General features: G+C 37.3%; 1 protein-coding gene across 1 annotated transcript in view; it reads right to left on the bottom strand.

Moving 5' to 3' along the window:
• The window catches only part of CNTNAP4 (contactin associated protein-like 4), a 288,255-nt gene that overhangs the window by 95,370 nt on the left and 172,475 nt on the right, over positions 1 to 20,410 (bottom strand). The window contains exons 5-9 of the mRNA XM_010850772.1: positions 15,326 to 15,529; positions 14,578 to 14,762; positions 13,651 to 13,794; positions 10,137 to 10,398; positions 1,953 to 2,102 (exon numbers count right to left, since the gene is read on the bottom strand). Coding sequence (XP_010849074.1) covers positions 1,953 to 2,102; positions 10,137 to 10,398; positions 13,651 to 13,794; positions 14,578 to 14,762; positions 15,326 to 15,529 — 945 coding nt within the window. The remainder of the gene's footprint in view (positions 1 to 1,952; positions 2,103 to 10,136; positions 10,399 to 13,650; positions 13,795 to 14,577; positions 14,763 to 15,325; positions 15,530 to 20,410) is intronic.

Below are 20,410 nucleotides of genomic sequence, written 5' to 3'. Positions count from 1 at the left end.
TATTTCCCATGAAGTGGTGGGACCGGATGCCATGATCTTCATTTTCTGAATGTTGAGCTTTAAGCCAACTTTTTCACTCTCCACTTTCACTTTCATCAAGAGGCTTTTGAGTTCCTCTTCACTTTCTGCCATAAGGGTGGTGTCATCTGCATATCTGAGGTTATTGATATTTCTCCCAGCAATCTTGATTCCAGCTTGTGTTTCTTCCAGTCCAGGGTTTCTCATTATGTACTCTGCATATAATTAAATAAACAGGGTGACAATATACAGCCTTGATGAACTCCTTTTCCTATTTGGAACCAGTCTGTTGTTCCATGTCCAGTTCTAACTGTTGCTTCCTGACCTGCATACAAATTTCTCAAGAGGCAGGTCAGGTGGTCTGGTATTCCCATCTCTTGAAGAATTTTCCACAGTTTATTGTGATCCACACAGTCAAAGGTCTTGGCATAGTCAATAAAGCAGAAATAGATGTTTTTCTTGAACTCTCTTGCTTTTTCCATGATCCAGCAGATGTTGGCAATTTGATCTCTGGTTCCTCTGCCTTTTCTAAAACCAGCTTGAACATCAGGAAGTTCATGGTTCACATATTGCTGAAGCCTGGCTTGGAGAATTTTGAGCTTACCATCTATTAAAGGACCATGTTGCTATAGGTTGCCATAAACTCAATCATATATTCCATGATGTTTTATAAACAACTTAATTTATAAAATGAACTTATAAATGAACAAATCTTCACAAAGGAAGCAATTCTATCTTTCAATATTTTTGGCATTATGCTGCCTTTTATAGCAAAGGATTATGAAGGTTTTTTTTTTTTTTTGGTTTGTTTGTTCGCTCTTAATATAAGATGCATGATTCACGGTCTGTGTACTTACTGTCAATTCTTGGAAAGGAATTTGCATGTTATTGATGAATAATAAAGCCTGGGCTTTCAACCAAATTCAAAGGTGATTCCAGACAGAAGTCATGATTACAATTCAAAATAGCAAAAAGAAGAAACACTGTAAGTTATGATTATGATTTCTACAACTGTGTGGTTCTGTGTGTGCTGCTCTGTGCTCGGCTGTGTCCGACTCCTTGGGACCCTTTGGATTGTAGCCCACAAGTCCATGGGATTGGATCCTCTGTCCATGGGATTTTTTAGGCAAGAATACTGGAGTAGGTTGCCATTTCCTCCCCCCAGGAGATCTTCCTGGCCCTGGAATGGAACCTGCATCTCCTGAGAGCCTGCCTTGCAGACAGATTCTTTACCAGCTGAGCAATCGGGGAAGCTCTGCCTTTCTAATTAATGTCAAATATTGTGTTATTTTAATTTTCCAGTGATAGACATTCATTTCCACTTCCAAAGGTTGCTTTTTGAAGCTTTTAGTTTAATCAAACATCCACTAGGCAAGTAAACACTTTTTGTTCTTTTTGAGAGACGTCCTGGGGTTGAAGGCTGGTGCCCTAATTCTATCAAATGTATCAGTGAATTATTATTTAGCAATGAGAAGAGGCTTCTGTGGCTAATTAAGTTAGATTATTTGTCCATTGGCATAATATTGATCTGCATTGAGCAGTAGAAAAGCAATAAGGATGCTCTGGAAAAGCTAAGAGGCATAAACAGGAAAACACCGCAATGAAATGAGCCCATAAAATCTGAGAAAGGTACACATGTAAGGCCCATTCAACATTAGGAAAACATAACAAAATTTTAAAGTAAGAACAGAAGAGCATGGTCTACTTGCAAGCAATCTCATTACAGAAATCATAAGCATAAGTCAGTCCACCTCAAAGAAATACATTTTATGTCATGATTTATCATCATGATCCACTCAACATTTCCATCTTCAAAGAAAGTGAAAAATGATTCCATAATATTGACATTGGTTAAAACATGCTGACTTCAAGATACAGGGGTAGTAACTGTGAACATGACTCAACTGCCCATATGGAGTGACTGCTTCTCTTACCTCCAAAATAAAAGATGCCCCCTGAATAAATCTGCTCAGGGCCCTGGGAGGGGGATGCAGAAGCCACTTGGCCATCAACCACCACACTCAGGTAATTCCTTTTGGCAGATAAGGAGACGGAATGCCACTGTCCATCATTTAATCCAACACCTGGGGGAGACAGAATCAGTTAAAAGAGATATCTATTAACAGTGAACACTGTAAGCAGTTGGTTAGAAATGGCAACGTACACACCACTCAATCAAGTACAGTAATCTAACAACTCTTAACAAAAGAAAACAAGAAGCAAGAGAGGGAAGGGAGATTGGTGGGCAATCAGCACCCTCTACATTGCTGTTGTTAGTCGCTCAGTTGTATCTGACTCTTTGCGACTATAGCACGCCAGGCTTCCCTGGCCTTCACCATCTCCTGGAGCTTGCTCAAACTCATGTCCATTGAGTCAGTGATGCCAGTCAATCATCTCATCCTCTGTCATCCCTTCTCCTGCCTTCAATCTTTCCCAGCATCAGAGTCTTTTTTAACGAGTCGACTCTTTGCATCAGGTGGTCAAAGTATTGGAGCTTCAGCTTCAGCATCAGTCCTTCCAATGAATATTCAGGATTTATTTCCTTAAGGATCGACTGGTTGGATCTCCTTGCAGTCCAAGGGACTCTCAAGAGTCTTCTCCAAAACCACAGTTCAAAAGCATCAATTCTTCAGCGCTCAGCTTTCCTTATGGTCCACATCCATACATGACTACTGGAAAAACCATAGGTTTGACTAGATGAACCTTGGTTGGCAAAATAACGTCTCTGCTTTTTAATATGTTGTCTAGGTTTGCCATAGCTTTTCTTCCAAGGAGCAAGCATCTTTTATTTTCAAGGCTGCAGTCACCATCTGCAGTGATTTTGGAGCTCAAGGAAATAAAGTCTGTCACTGTTTCCATTGTTTCCCCATCTATTTGCCATGAAGTGACTGGGACCAGATTCCATGATCTTGGTTTTTTGAATGCTGAGTTTTAAGCCAGCTTTTTCACTCTCCTCTTTCACTTTCACCAAGAGTCTCTTTAGTTCCTCTTCACTTTCTCCCATAAGGGGGTGTCATCTGCATTTTTGAGATTATTGAAATAATTGGAATATTGAAATACATGGAAATAGTGCATGATTATCTTCATGTCTTGGGGCATCAGTAGAGAGAACAAAATTCTAATTCAAGTTTGGACAATCCTGAATGGTGAAAATCTTTAAATTATTTGGCATGGGCTAATTTTCAGCTTTCATTATGTAATTTACCTTTTAAAAGGAGTGGCTTGGGAAGAGCACAGATACTTTCCAAAATTCTAGGTTATACCTAATAAAATGATTTATCTGCTCTTTTACACTTTGGTGTAGTCATCTTTTATGAGTCTAGAATATTTAGCAAAGTATATTGTCAATTATTATAGAAATATTTGAAGAGATTATAATGAATGCTGAAAGTGTAGTGGTATAATGGAAAGTTAAAAAATAAAGCAGTGTATAAAACCATATTCATAAAGCTGATCATAATTTACAGATTTTGTATTTGCAAATTCAACTACTTGCCATAATATATCAGTAGCCTCCAAATCATTACTCAGGGCACTTTTGGGGTCAGTCACAGAAATACACAGAGCAGAGAAAAATTCAAGTCAACTGACATGCAAGCTTACGGCTGAGGTCACCCAAGGCAAAGCTTCTTGCTTCAGTTCTCCTATGTAAATCTGTCTTCACATTTTTGTGCTTTCTGTTAGTGAGTTTGCTGTTTAAAAGGCCCCCTCACACAGTGACGAAGTGTTGTCTAGTGTTCCAAAGTGCAAGAAGGCAATGATTTGCCTTACAGAGAAAAATACATGTGATAGGTAAGCTCCTTTCAGGCATGAGTTAATGTTGGCCATGAGTTCAATGCTGGTGATTAACAATAAATATTAAAGAAGGTGTCTTCAAACACAATCATACATAGGAGGTTGTGTTGATTGGTGTACAAAAATGTTGTCACTAGAGGCACGCAAGAACCTAACCCTGTATTTCCCCTGGAAACAATGGTTTAGTATTTATTAATTCCATGTCCGCAACAACTTCATAGGACGTAACTACTCCAAGTAATGAGAATTAACTCCATATGTACAATTCTAATTATATTCCTGATTATCTATAAATATGGGAAAGGGCTGAAAGGAAATGCACACAAACAGTAATTTTCACATACAAGAAAATAGTAGTTGTTTTTATTCCTAGCTATAATTTTTCTGTATTTTCCAAGTTTATATACATAATAAAAATTGCTACAGTAAAAAATCAAGGTTTCCTTATCACCTATAAAAACAGTCTCTAGACCCTCCTAAGGTGGTTCCTGTGTCATGAATCAAGGAGGCTGTGGAGCCTTTTCTTCTTAAAGGGAATTAAGTCTATAGGGTTCTGTTTTGAATACTCAGCAAACTGGTGAAATCTAAGTCTCTCTGTTGTAGGTAAATCAGTAAGGTTTATATCCACCAAATCCACCAAATATTCAGCTCTGTATGATTTTGCAGATCAAATTACTAAATAAAAATATAAGTACTCTATTAAACCTAAAATTCATGGGCCTCTTTCCTGATACTTTGTGCAATTTCTTTATTTCCCCGGCTATTTCCGACCACAAGCTTTCAGACAGAAAATGCATGGAAGCTGCTTTAGATGATGAAGCTCTTTGCCCTGGACCCATTTAGCATAACACAAACTCCACCCTGGGCACCAAAGCTTACTTTCACATTATACCCATGAACCAAAAAAAGATTTCCAAAGACCCAACTTTGATTTGGTTTGCGAAAGATAATGAGAAAAACCTAAAAACTGAAAAATGAAGGATATAGGCTAGATAATTTTGGACATATTTTCTAAGAGTGGACTCTGAAATAAAAGGCTGAATAGAGTTATATAATCTCTGACGGTATGAGATTGGACTAAAATAAATCAAATGTCCCAAATTTGTCATCCTGTGCTTCCTTTCAGAGGATACATTTAGAGTGAAAATCCTTGTACTGAGCTTTACGTCACACAGATAAAAACTTCCCACCCTCCTCACCCTGCCGTGGGTTTCCCACCCTCTCTTTCTCAAAGCTCGGATGTGCCTGCATACACGGCTTCTGTTTTCTCATCTTAGCTTTCCACTGGCCTGGGAGGTGCTTATCAAGCTACCTCTGGTGGGGGACATTTTCTCTTCTGACCTACTGCAGACTGATAACTTTCATAAAATTCAGTAAAAATAAATGACAAAAACATTAAAGAAAGAAGGCATCTAAAACACAAGCCCACTGACCATATGCTTAAATGTTGCAGTGATGCCTTCTTGCTGTAACAGCTTCTAGGAGCTTTTCCTCCCAATTTCTGTACTTATCTCAGGAACAAGTATTTTGCTGGACCACTATGTTCCAGGCGGGCACACTCTAAGCAACTTTGCTCCGAGGGGCTTCTGGGTAGGGCCAGCAGAGTAAAGTCAAGGCTCAGGACATCTTCTGTCAACACAGAAGCTAACTTAGATTAAGAACACAAGTCTGCCAGGACGGCCGCTCTCAATTTGACACAGTTACATGCACCCATCTGCTCAGCATGTGGGTTCTGGAGTTGTGCTGTATTTGTGAGGGAACCTTCAGAAAACTATTCTTGAACCTCATTTGTAACAGACATCACTTGCTTACGATGAGGAAACTTATATGACCCATCGATGGGATGTATTACTCAAGTTAAATAATGAATGACCTGTGCAATCTGTTTCACTTAACTCCACATGATAAAAAGGATAATTTGTAAGTTGGATACTATTTTCTTTTAAGTCTACAACTTTAATATCTGAAGAGAAGTGAGCCCTTTTCCAAGGCCACAACACAGTGAGAGAGGAAGGAAAAGGTGGAATTGCAGAATATGTATTTTTTTCCAATTCACCGAATCAGGTAATTAAATGCTAATTCTAGTGCGCTGCTCCCAACACTCACAACTTTTGATTAGGGGAAGGAATACGTGTTGGTGTAATAATAATAAAAATAATAATCTAGTGCCTATTATTCACACCAGGTGCTGTGTGCTTTATATGCATCATGTCATTTAATCTTCAACATTACTACTGTTATTCTCATTTCAAACATGGAGACCATGAAGCACAAGAGGATAAACAAATCACCCAAGGAAGCATCCAACTGGTGAGCTGACGCCAAAACCCACATTCTTCTTGGCCTGCAGGATGGGTGGTGACCTTGCTGTTTGGCTCATGTTAAACAATTAACTTTGAGAAAGAGAAAAGCAGCCCCCAAGAGCCTGGGGCTAGTGGCTGGTACCCTCAGGGGGCCCCTGATGGTGGGAGACGCTGGAGAGCACCCAGAGCTCGGCAGTAGGGTTCTCCCACTGAGCATAAACAAGCTCACAGAACATCAAGACCAGACAAGGTCACTCTGTTACTACAATGAAATGGGACCCAAAATTCCTTCAAAACTCCTCTACAATCTGGTTTAAGCACAGACAAAAGCAAGGCTACTGTGCAAACTACAAAAAATATCAAATCCTCTCCCGGACAACATGAATGACAACTGACTTTTGAAATCAATTACAAATTTAGCTTTACTTCATGCCTCCATTCTTCAAAATAAAATTTACAAAGATATTTAACCACACAAATTCCCTCACCTCCTGGCAGCATTTAATCCCCGCCAAATTTCCTTGAAACCTCCCTCCAAATCAGCTAACATAATCCAAAATTCTATGACAAGTTGTCCTTAACACCTTTGTGATGAGACTCCCCATGGTTCCCTGGGTGAGGCTCCTCCCTGTTGCAATATGCAACAAACCCAACCTGTTGGACAGTAAGGGTGATCACTGTGGTCTCTGGGTGGAAACCACTGACAACTCCAGCTGGAAGAATAGAAGAATAAATGGAAAGGTTTGCAACTGCAGGTGGCAGGAGAAGGTGGAATCCCACCTTTATAAGAACCTTCTCCCCTCTCCCCTTCTTCCCTTCCTCCTCCTCTTCCTTCTCTCTCCTTCTATCTCTCTCTCAGACCCAAAACACACAGACATACAAAATACAGGAGGCAGAAAAAGGTATCTCTCGGTTCCTCGTATATAATCTTCAGGGACCAGTCTTAAAACCACTACAGAAATATTATGACACTTTAGCTGCTGTCACTCTCCCATAAGATTATAACAAGCATCCATGGAATAGGATGTGTAAAGCAGAAAAAGCTGTATAGGTAGGTTATTTGCAAAAGAGCAAAAGGCAGTTATACAAAGGCCATTACTCAAGGAGAGACTAAAGGGTTTTGCCTGTTCCAAATAACTTTCAGTGCTTCAAAACTGTGCCAGACATTCCTATACTCACTAACTATATCCACTAACCAGAATTAAAGGTCCATGACACCAGATAGCTCTTGCCAAGAAGAAAATATGGAGGTTACGGCTGTCAATCATGTTAGGTGGAAGCAGGACTTTCAGGGAGCGATGAGGTTCTAATGTGAAAGACAGGAATATTCCATTAGAGAAAGAAAGAACTTTAAAAATGGCTTCTCCTGGGTGAGGGGAATCAAGAGGGCAGCCTCTCTGTCAGGGTCACAAGAACCAGAAAGCTCAGTAACGGAAACACGCAGAACCAGCATCTGCCAGGCCCTGCCCACGGGAGCAAGAAGCTTGTTTTCAAGCCTGATTTTCACCTTAACGCAGCAGAAATATAAAACTCATAGCAAAAATCTCAAATTTGATAGTCAAGAATTTGTAGTACTCTTGCCTGGAAACTCCCATGGACGGAGGAGCCTGGTAGGCTGCAGTCCATGGGGTCGCGAAGAGTTGGACACTACTGAGCGACTTCACTTTCACTTTTCACTTTCACGCACTGGAGAAGGAAATGGCAACCCACTCCAGTGTTCTTGCCTGGAGAATCCCAGGGACGGGGGAGCCTGGTGGGCTGCAGTCTATGAGGTCGCACAGAGTCAGACACGACTGAAGCGACTTAGCAGCAGCAGCAGGAAAATACAACCAAATTGTTAGATTCTTGATCGAATAATTTTTGCTCTGTCATGTATAAAGATGACAAAGACTGGCGACACTGTGTGTCACAAGCGATTTTGTAGGGCTGCTAATATGTTTTATGATTTAGACTAATATAATATCTTTAATATTTCAAAAATGACATAAACTGACATAATATTTTTGAACCATTCCAAATAATGATTTGCAAAGCTCTACATCACATTAAAAATTTAGCCTGATAATTCAAACATCTGCACAATTCCATTCTTCCTCAATACAATGGACACTGTATTTTTATTCCATTGTAAAAGACATTGAAAACTTTGAGTTTTGAAAATATGTAAGAGTAATAATTTATATCTCCAGTAGTAAAGAAAAACTGAGCCATCCTCATATAATAGAATGATTTAGTATAATGTGATATTAACCCACCAGTAGGTCCTCGATTCTCTTCAGAGTCATTATGATGCATCCTGACAACTGATTTAATTATCGAACACTGTGCCTGTGAAAGTCTTCTCTATGAGAGAAGCAAATGGACCACACACCCAGACCATTTAAAGAGTCCACTTTCAAATGCAAAATGCACTTTTCTTGCTGAAACTAGCAAAAATTAATATTTTAAAAGAAACTAGAAAGATGGGAATGGGGGATTTAGTGTGTAAAGTCCTACTTTATTATCTGAAGTGTAACAATTTTACTATATTAACATTCATATTTTGTCAAGGATCCTTATTATTAGCTATGGGCACTAAGTCATATGATGTGATAATAGTAAGATTGTACGCAGATTTAAACATTAATTTTTAAACTCATTCGAGGTGGTCTAGATAGATTTACACCTAGTAGTTTATTAAATTTGCAAGCCTGTAAAGTGTTTAGAAATGAACTAGCTTCATGGGGCTCTGTACAATAACACTGCACTGAAGCAGCTTCTCTAAGATGCTGAAAATTAGGCTGTGAATACAACCACCCTAGAGGATGTCAAATACATCAGAATAAACTACACATTAATGGCAAGCTTATATTTTTAGGCCTTGATTTTAGGGAGCCTATTAATTATTAATATGACACTGATTAATTTATTTCCTTTTGTCGAGCCTGCAAATCTACCACAGTTTGAGTATTACATTAAAAAGTCACAGCACAGTACTTCTTAAAAATTATAATTGATATTGAAGTTTCAGTTCCCACGTTCAAACTACTGTGGTATATGAACAAGAAAAAAGAAACACGAAGACCCAGCGTATTCATTTGTATACTACTTGTTCCTTATATTTGGTTTCCAACTGTATTTTAACTTTTTTTCCTCTCCCACTCATATTCTATCAATTTTGGTCATAGTTAATATAGATGAGTAGTACAATGGCATCTTTAAATTGTTTTTAAAGATCATTTATTAAACTGATATAGCAATTTACCCCAGTGTGACCTCTAGTTGCTTGGCTTGGGTATTATTCCATATATATGAAAATTTGATGGAGATCCTTTGTCAAGAACTATATAATTTTAATGAAGAGACAAAAATATCCCTCACCCAAAGCACTGACCTAAATTAGACATTAATTTTCCAGACTCTCAGAGAGTCTCCTTAATTATATTACTTCTAACCATTAAAATGGTACCGTATTGCCTAGAAGTGCAGAGAATTCTATTTGGTTCCTGAATGAGAAACTTCACGTAAATCTTTCCCCCAAATATATGCAACTCCACACAGATTACAGCAGCAAGCAAAGTTAATCTGACTAAATAATATAGAGATAACGATCCCCAAAAGACCCCTCCCCAGCTCTCAAAGGCCAGATAAGACTTATAACTGTGTTATACAAAGACTCACCTTCCATTGAAGACACCCAGCAAACTTGGGATCCATTTCAAGTCTTTCATATTTTTCTCAAAATGCATTTCCTCAGGATACATTGATTTATCTGGAGTGGGCAAGAGGGTCATGGAAGGAAATTTCCATTCCCCTACAACTATCATTTTGGTTAATAAGAACTGCTAGTGCTGAAGCCATATTTAAAAGAAAATTGGAATCCAGTTCCTCTAAGGAAGAGATAATCTTATTAACTCAAGTATTCATTTGTTAAACAAATATTAATTTGGGGGTTAAGCATAAAATTTTACAGAGAAGGGACAGAGAGATAATGAAATCTTTCAAACCCATATGCTTTGCCTGCAGGAATACACTTATTACCTGCTGTGATGTCACTGGGTAATTTTCCTGGATGGTAGAGATGCAGCTTAAGTTTTCCATCATTGAGAAAGAGGAGGAGACCCCCTGAAACCAGTTGAAGCTCCGTGAATAACAGAAGCCCAGCCTTATTCCAAGTTCGAAATTGAAAAGTGGCAGAAATCTCGTCCTCCCCGAAGGATCCTGGCAGTGCCAAGTAACTCCTGGGGCTCAGAAAAGTCACGGGCACAGACTGCGGTTGTGAACAAGAAAACGACACATTTCCCTGAGAAGAGAGCAAAAGGGAAAGCTTTAAGAATGACACACCACATTAGTAATAGAATCTGAACGATCTAATTACCCATGGTTTAAAACAACAGGGAAAACTGCTACCAACATGGATACGGAATCCTTGCCATATGTCTTAAAGGTTCTTCAAATCCAGGGATACACAGTCAGGCAAATCTCTCCCTGGGCTTTCTGGGTGAAATTGTTTTCTTCCGATTTCTCAAATTTCACAAAGGCATCTAACTCAATGCAATTGAATTCAATCAAAATTTATTTAAAACAATTCTTTATTTATGTTTTACTTGGTTTTCCCTTCCTACTTTCGCTGCCTTTGGCTTCAAAGCCACTCCATAACATAACCAATATTAATGAGCTACTGGCTCCCCTTCCATATTCTTTCATAATTTTCTGTTACCATTGACACATACAAACGTATATTAATATATCAACACACATATGTGCATATACATATTTAAGGCATGTGTTCAGTTATATGTATATTCACATATATCTAAATATATATTTGGAATACATATACAAACACACTAGACATTATTTGTTTTATAAAAATGGGAGCCATGTTTTATGTTGTTTGCTATACCATGATTTTATCATTAACAAATACCTTATGGAAATCCTTTTGAATTATCTGGTGAAAGCCTAATTCCTACTTTTATTGATTAGGCAATATTCTACTGTGTGAATGGTCAAATTTCCAGTCAATTGTTTTCTTATCAAGGGGTTTTTCCAGTGGCTCAGTGGTAAAGAATCTGCCTGCAAAGCAGGAAACATAGGTTTGATCCCTGGGTTGGGAAGATCCCCTGGAGGAGGGAACAGCTACCCACTCCAGTATTCTTGCCTGGAGAATTCCAGGGCAGAGGAGCCTGGTGAATTACAGTCCATCAGATTGCAGAGTTGGGACATGACTGAGCCACTGACACTTCCACTTCCACTAGTATGATGTCACTTTGTTTCAAAGTTTTGCCTCTCTCAACCAAGCACGAATAAGCTTCTCTATGTGATGGTATTTTCAGTTCTTCAGAAGACGGTTCTAAATACAGAGCTAGTATATCTACATATTTTAGTAAATATTTCCAGTTTCTTTCTTGAATTCAAAAAAAAAGTTAAATTTTCCACATTTCCAACAGTAGTACACAAAGACATACTTTTCCCCACATCCTTGGCAGCAATAGGTATTACATTTCTTTTAAATCTGCATAAGTTCAAGGACAAAACGCCCAAGTGATGTATCGTTGTTATTTATCTTGCATTTACCTAATAAAGAATCTAAGTCTTTTTCATGGGTTTGTTGCTCTTTGGCCTCACTTTCATCAGAAGGGTCGGTTCATAACCTCTGCCTATTTTTCTTTCTTTTTTTTTTTAGGTTTAAGATTGCATAATACAATGTACAATGTACTACTTACATTCTTATTTTGAACCATTGTGGTTTTTTTCTTATTTTTATGCTCTTGTCATCAGATTTACATGTATTATTTCTTGTCTAATGGTTTTTAAATAGATCTTCAAGATACATTAGAATTGCATGAATTTTCATTAAAATATTGTACATGAAAGATTATTTTGCTGTTAGCACTAAATACATATTTAAGGATTAAGAAAAAAATGTTAACGTCTGAACTATTTAGAAATAATTAGCATGTTCCTTAACAGGCTTCATAAATCAAGATAAATGTTTTTATTTTTCCTGAAAATAACCTTCAACAAACCTTCTAAATATAGATTTGAAAAGTCAATGAAATCACTTTATTTAGAACAAGACAAGCTGGAATTAAAGTACTGGTCTAGGTTAAACAAAAACATTTGGCTATATTGTGATTCTGTTAAAAGTGAACTAGCTTTCACTGCAGACAAATATCTTGTCCCAGTGAATGAAACATCAAAAGCTGAAGAGTGAAATATACTGACCCATAATACCTGGTAAAAATGGAAACATTTACCAGCTGCATTTGGACAGCTGTCTGCTAGCTACTCTGCAAGCAGCAAATCCTCTTGGCAATGAAGAGCCGGTGTTAGCTACATGAGCAGCTTCTGGAAACTCATTTTGCAATGAAACACTCACATCTATCTCTCTACAATAGTTTTATTTTCCATCTAAATCCTTTTCCTTTTTATATTAAAAAAAACTATTTAAAAAATCTTGCTGGATGGTGTGCTCATATAAGCACTATCAATTCACACAGAGAATTAAAAATAAAATATTTTATAAGCAATAAATAATTCTGTGATGTACTCTGGGTTTTGCTGACACAACATGAGCTTTATTATATATTTTGAATTTTGAATAATTAAAGGAATGTATTCAAATGGTTGGATGTGTCTGCTTTTCTATCAGCAAGCGGGTTAAGCTGGAAAGCACGTTCCCCAGAATCTCATTTCTTGTCTGGGTCCAGTTAAAAGTTAGCCAAAGAGGGAGCTGACGAGACACCTGAGTCAGAAGTGAAAGGCTGGCCACTTTCCCCAAAAGGCTGTCTGCGTGTGATGAAGTCCAGGGAAGGATGATGACAGAGGGGCTGGTGACTATCCCAGCGTGTCCTGCCTCTTTCACTCTGCTCCATCTCTTCTTCCAGACCGCTGACCTCCACTTTCCAGTGCCTCCAGCTGTTAAGATCCAAGTCCTAAAACAGACCCCTTGTCCCTAAACCCAGAGTGCTTCTCTGACTGCACCCTGACCAATACAGCTGTATTTAAATTCCACCACATTTCCATAGAATTAGAACATCAAACAGCCTGACCAGCACTGCTCTTGGCAGATGCAATCTTGTAAAAGCCTATTAGCTTCTTTTATTAGTTATGAATGACCGTGGCAAAATACAAATTTTCCAACCGCTTCTCTAATATACGTGCATGTTATCTGATTCCAGGAAACCAGTATTCTGCTTCGGAGAGTAAGTTAGGGAGTATCTTATTAAGGAAATTACAGAGGAAAAGAAATTAGTCTCCTGGGACCAATAATATCACAACAAAATAAAATGATCAATTGTACCAAGAAAAGAACCTGCTTTACTTCATATAAAAATAAAATAATCATGACCTGTGAATTTTAAATATTTTGCATAGAATTAATCCCGTACATGCATATTGCCAAGCTGAGAACTGAGAACTCTTTTTCTAAAGAACAAGAGTAAGGTCTAAAATATCATGTCAAGTGGGAATTCAAAATGAAGCATTTTTGTGTGTGGGGGAAAGCCACACAGTTTTCCCTTTTTTGTATACATGAAGACTCTCTTACCATAACGATCATCTGTGGGTCCTGCCGCTTGGCCAAATCAATGATATCCACTCCATCGTAAAAGAGATTTTCTAAACACCCATGAAAGTGTTTATGGGGGAATGACACTGGTTTTCCAGGTGCTGGAATCCCTCCAAAGCTGATCTTAGAAAGAAAAATGGCATCAATAATATTGTTTAGTGATTTTCTGATAATCTGCTTAAATAATTACGATTAGCAACTATAGCTGTAGTCATCACAGATAGACCAATTTTTCAGTACTCTACACTGCCATATTGTTAATTTCAAATGGAGATTTCAAAAAAATTATGATGCAGATTTTAAAATAAGTTTATATGCATTCAGTTTTCACTGACAATAGAGCTTGATTATTCTTACAAGTTGGTAATCAAACTTGATTTTAATATTTATTGGTTGTTGAAGAAAAATACATCTTTATTTCCATAGTGACTGGTTTTAACAATGTAACCAATTATAATGACATTTTATTTTATATACATTTCTGGCATATATTGATTTTTGTGCATTTGAATTGGGTATTGATGAATCAGTTAACCTATTCGTTGCTACATTCTTTCTCTAAATCTGCACTGTTCAGGAGTGCTTTTTGCCCCCACCACCTCCAAAATCATACAACACAGTCTATATTTACTTGTGGTAAGGAGATCTCTTCAGGGAGATTTCCTGCATACACACTGCAGGCAAAAAAGATGATGTTTCTTTATAAAGATAAATTAACATGCGAGGAGAAAAATGAAGCCGCAGTACTACAGGCACAAAACTCACTACCTGAGTGAGGCTACCTAGAGGAACACTTCCTCAGGACCTTGACTGACTCTGGAGGTGGGTCTTCTAAAGCACTGCCTTCCTAGACCTCACCACCTAGACTTCACGAAGTCTGCATGAATTGAAACGTAACCATCACACCTCATAATCGAGATGCAGGGAACTGAACTCGCCCTGGGCGCGGAAACGACGCCTGTGCCCGTCCACCGTGAAGTTGACCTGTGTGCCCAAGCGCTGGATGAGCACGGAGTGCCAGTGCTGGTCGTCCAGCAGGCTGCCCAGGGTGAGCCTGACCGGGGCACGAGCCGAGGGCGGCTTCGCGTCACCTTAGAGGGGAGAGAAGAGAACAGAGCCATGATTCCCAGCTGAAAAAAAGAGAAAAGCATTCTTTCGTGGGGACCAGAGTCTCTCATAACAACTGCAATCTCCTTCCATGCACCCCAGCCAAAACGCTAGTCTGAATTTACCTCAACTTTGAATACAATATCCTCTCAACCTTGCTGTCATTTCTTCCACTGTTAATTCTTTTTATTAGTATTACGCATCATCACAGGTTCATTTTCAATGAAAAATTTATCTTTGCTACAACCTTATTATTTTTACTACCTCAGTATTTTTCAGTGACCCATCCCTTCCATCAAGACGTTTGAAAATAACTAAGTGGTTCTATCAGCACTGTGTAAGAAACGTCAAATGAGGGTCCTGAATAGTTCGCAAATTACATGAAAGTGCAATACTGGCATATATATATATATATACACACATATAAACCCTTGAATGTGGAAATAAGGTACCTTAATCATTAAAAAAGGTAAGTTATAAAAGCATAAAGTTACTAAGGTGATAGCTAAATGACCAGATTTTCAAGCACTTTATCCAAAGAGTTTACCTGAATTAATAAGCAAAAAGAGTTTTCCTCTTCTTAATTCCAGCGTGATGTGATCTCCATTTTGTCCTTCCCGGTGGAGTAGAATCCCATCACTCTGCATGGTTTTAAATTTCAAAGAAATTACATCCTTTATCGGGCTCAAAGATTTTTGATCAAATCTGTAGAGAAGGCAACTTTTTCCATCAAGATCAACCACCTCTGATCCTAGACAAAGATATCAAAAGTCGTTCTAAGGATAAATATGCTTTTCATTAAAGTATTTAAAAACCACATCTATGAGAGGATTAAACATATACCCATCCATGTATAGTTCAGCTCCAAGTCAATCATAATAATGGAAAATAAAACCACAAATGTCTAATTCCTTCTTGATACCTGGGACTGATTCCATTTCAGATTTTACCCACCTATTTACAAAATTCATGATCTAGAAATATATTTTGAAATGTATGCCTAATTTCTCTTACGTTATTAAAGACTGTTTCTTAACCCATAAAAACATCAGGGAAAAGATTATAATTAATACCACTAAAACCACTTTGCATATTTCATGATCAACATTTTCAATGACTTTCTTAAAAGCTGGAGTTAAAGGGTTTTTTAGCTTCTGAAAAAGTAGAAATCTTTTCCTACTTTTGAAATCTCAAAATTCTTTCATACATGCCATATAAAAAAGATTCACATATAAATACATACATATACATCAGACTCATCAAATGCCACCTCAAATGTATATTAAACTGACCTTTGTGTTATATTTTTTGTGTGTGTGGCTAAGTAATAGTATTTAAGAGCAATGCTATTTTCTATCTTCTCAAGGGTGTTGTTGGAAAGATATTCACTTAATGACATTATAAGAGCTGTTCTGCCGTGTTTGTGTCATAACTGTGACATTGACAGGTTTTTTCAGCTTTCTGACAGTGTCTTATCTACTCATTGTCAAGATCACTTTTATTCAGTTCATCTGAAAAAAGATGTCATGTTATACCAGTAACATAACAGTACATCTGTCAAAATCAGTTGCACCCTGAACAGGCGACAGAAAAAAGAGCTGATAATACTCAGAAAGCCTGGCAGCATTTCCTGCATTTCACAAATCAAAGTTTTTTTTAAAAAAAGCAATTACCCTTGAGAGTGCATTTATGTAGTAAATGAAGAGGTTAGGGAAGCCCAATAAAATAGGAAGCTATTTTTCAACTGGTTAGGTGACGTCTCCCAGTCAACAGAACGACATTACAGTTTACTCATCTTGTTTCATTCGACAAAATTATTACATCAACTTGTATGCTCAAATATGCATCTCATTCAGATTATCCATCATATTTAATATGAACCATTTATATTCACCACTACCCAAAATTTTTTTCAACTATTTTATGCAGCTATCTTTTGGAAATTCAGAGGTTTGATTTTTCCACATCTTGTTAATGTGCTTATAAAGAATTCATTCACCAAGTGCACATGAATAAACATTGCATTCTGTAGAAAGAATAATCTTAACCGAACAATTATTCCTTGTTATATAGCTGAATGAATGTGCATGACACAAACATAACTCTGTGTCAAATACAAATAATGTGTTCTATGATTATTAGATTACAATAAATTAAGAAAAATTCCAATAAGACAGGCCTTAAATGCTGACACATTTGGAGCAATGCAGTTATCTCTGAGTTAATGCATCGCTTAAAGGCAACCATCATTATAATGATTTTATTTCAGATAAAGTCTATCTTTGAAATTAGCTACCAAGAGATATTTTTTTTCCCCAATGAGGAACTAGCCTGGGATACTTCAGCCTTCTATTTCTTTTTTCCTCTCTTCTTCACTATAGCTATTACATTATAATGGTCATATTAGCCTTTCATTGCACCAAAAGCTTTGTGCCAGGAATATGTCCATCAGCAATATGGGATAGTGAGAAACATATTAGACTACTGATGCCTAAGGCAGTGGTATACTGTTTCATCTCTTAAATGGAAGCTACTTGCCATTTTCTCTTGCTCTGACCTATTATGTTCTTAATTCACAGGTATCACACTATGTAATTGGACCCATTCACTAAATAAGCATGTATTTAGGCCATCTAATTTGAGGCCCTGTGATGGATGCTGCGATAAGAAGATGTACCAACACGAATATGGTCCTTGTCCTCAAGGAACTTATATTCAGTGAAGACAGACAAGTGGCATGTAAAAGAGTAAATTCATAAACCACTACAGACTGTCAGAGGCATTCTGATCAAGATTAAAAGAAGCCTGGGGTCACTTTAGTTAAGGTAGTTGGGGAAGCTCAGTTCTGAGGTCTAGAAACCTGAGGCTAAAGCAGAGGGTAATCAATAATCTTCTTACTCTTGCCAGACTTCAACTCCTAAACTTGTCCCCATAAAATAGAATTAGTTCTATTATGTTTAATTTTAAGATGGCTAGACATTCTCCCAACACAGTCTTTCCTCCACTGTCCTGAAAGGAAGCTCTGAGGTTGCTGAGAAACCCCAGGGGCAGTCAGTAACTCAGCTCTCAGAAGGAGAACTTGGAGGGAGGTGGCTGCCCTTAAAAAGGGGGCCTGAAAAGCAGGAGGTAGCGAAGTAGAGGGTTCAACAAACTCATTACAATCACATCACAGATCTCACATCCATGTGAACAATACCCTTCAGGAAAAAAAATCTAAAAACAATTCAGAGTGTGAGTACAATGTCAGTACAGGGAAACTTCACATCACATCCATGCAATATATATATGAGGATTCTCATAAAACAAGAAATTCAGGATGGTTCCAAACAGTATTACTTTAGATAGAAAGCTCATTTATAAAAGCTATTTACAGAATTTATCTGACATATTAAAAGCATATGATTTTAAATAATACTCATAAAATGCTGTGCTATGATTAAAGACAGTTAATGATATAAAAATCTGGGACTATCTGAAAAAAATAATCTTTTGAGAGACAGAGGGAGAGAAAGGGAGAATCTAAATTTTCTCCAAGGATGCTGATGGAAGAGAGATGTCTCTTTGGAAAGCGATGTTACCACTACCAAGAAAACTGGAAAAACTGGAAAATAAATCAAAGGAATAACTTCATGTCCTCTCAATGTCATGCTGGAGCTTTTTAAAAGAGTCCTGTCTTAGGATTACTTAATTTTACGTGAATTCACAAATGTCTAGTTTTACTATTTATTACTGATTAGGGCCAGACTCTAAGTTACATATCAATTTATAGTTCCCCCCCTCCAAGTAGAGATGTAAATAACTTTGATTCTGGCAGAAAATATATCCCCAAATATTTTGGTTTTATTGCCCTGTTGGGCATTTTAACCATTCGTGTAGTTAACCTAGTGACAGTAATCCAACATTCTTAGGTTCCTATATACACTCAGTCTCTCGAATTTTCTTTGGATGCCTTCTCTAATAAATCAAATGCACCTTTGATATACCTTTATGCTCTACTTGGATCGATACAGAACTACCATCTGACCCAGCAACCCCATCCCTGGGTATATATCCAGAGAAAGCTATAATTCAAAATAATACACGCGCCCCAATTGCAGCACTGCTCACAACAGCCAGGACATGGAAGCAACCTAAATGACCGTCACCAGAGGAGAGGATAGAGAAGACTCGGCACACATGTGATGGAGTATCACTCAGCCATAGAAAGAGAATTCAATAATGCCATCTGCAGCAATGTGGATAGACCTAGAGATTATCATACTAAGTAAAGTAAGTCAGAAATAGAAAGACAAATATCATATGATATCCCTTATATGTGAAATCTAATTAAAATGATACAAATCAATTTATTTACAAAATAGAAATAGATCTCAAAATAAAATCATTACCAAAGGAATAAACGAGGGGACGTGATAAATTAGGTTGGGATTAATATATACACATTACTGTATATAAAACAGATAACTCATAAGGACCTACTGTATAGCACAGGAAGTTTACTTAATATTCCATAATAATCTAAATGGGAAAGAATGTGAAATATATATGCATATACATGTATAACTGATTCCCTTTTCTGTACACCTGAAACTAACACAGCATGGTAAATCAGCTATACTACGATAAATTTTCTTTTAAGAAAGAGCACTGGCAAGGCAAACACATTCTCACAAAATAAAAAGTCCAGATGATTTATAACAGCATTTCTTCATGTTGAAACTGACAGGTGTATGGAGCATTCATAAAATTAATCCAACTCAATGCTTGTTTTGATGGAAACACTAATTAATTAAACATTAATTAACATTAATTAATTAAACACTAATTAAATAAATATCTAAAATAATATTAACATTAAATTTACATTTAATAACACATTCCAATCTTTTGTCAAACATTTTTTGGGGGAAAAGAAGCTTTTGTACACAATGGAATATACAAATAGGAAAAGCAGAGGTATTAGAAAATGGATTATAGGAACAACTGAAAGTCAGTGGTTAACAACACTTGTAAACAGTAAATGGTCTACTGTCCAAAGATGTAGGAAGAGACGCTACTTGACTGTAAGAGAGAAGTGCTTCTCTAATTGCAAATTTGTTCATTGGTATGCTTATTAACTAAAGTTATGTTTTTTTTTTTAATTAATTTTATTTTATTTTTAAACTTTACATAATTGTATTAGTTTTGCCAAATATCAAAATGAATCCACCACAGATATACATGTGTTCCCCATCCTGAACCCTCCTCCCTCCTCCCTCCCCATACCATCCCTCTGGGTCGTCCCAGTGCACCAGCCCCAAGCATCCAGTATCGTGCATTGAACCTGGACTGGCATCTCGTTTCATACATGATATTTTACATGTTTCAATGCCATTCTCCCAAATCTTCCTACCCTCTCCCTCTCCCACAGAGTCCATAAGACTGTTCTATACATCAGTGTCTCTTTTGCTGTCTCGTATACAGGGTTATCGTTACCATCTTTCTAAATTCCATATATATGCGTTAGTATACTGTATTGGTGTTTTTCCTTCTGGCTTACTTCACTCTGTATAATAGGCTCCAGTTTCATCCACCTCATTAGAACTGATTCAAATGTATTCTTTTTAATGGATGAGTAATACTCCATTGTGTA

The sequence above is a fragment of the Bison bison genome, unplaced genomic scaffold (genome assembly GCF_000754665.1).
Source record: "Bison bison bison isolate TAMUID 2011002044 unplaced genomic scaffold, Bison_UMD1.0 scf7180017864295, whole genome shotgun sequence".
Lineage (NCBI taxonomy): Eukaryota > Metazoa > Chordata > Mammalia > Artiodactyla > Bovidae > Bison > Bison bison.
The sequence above is the reverse complement of the archived record's forward strand: the minus strand, read 5'-3'. Positions and strand labels throughout refer to the sequence as shown.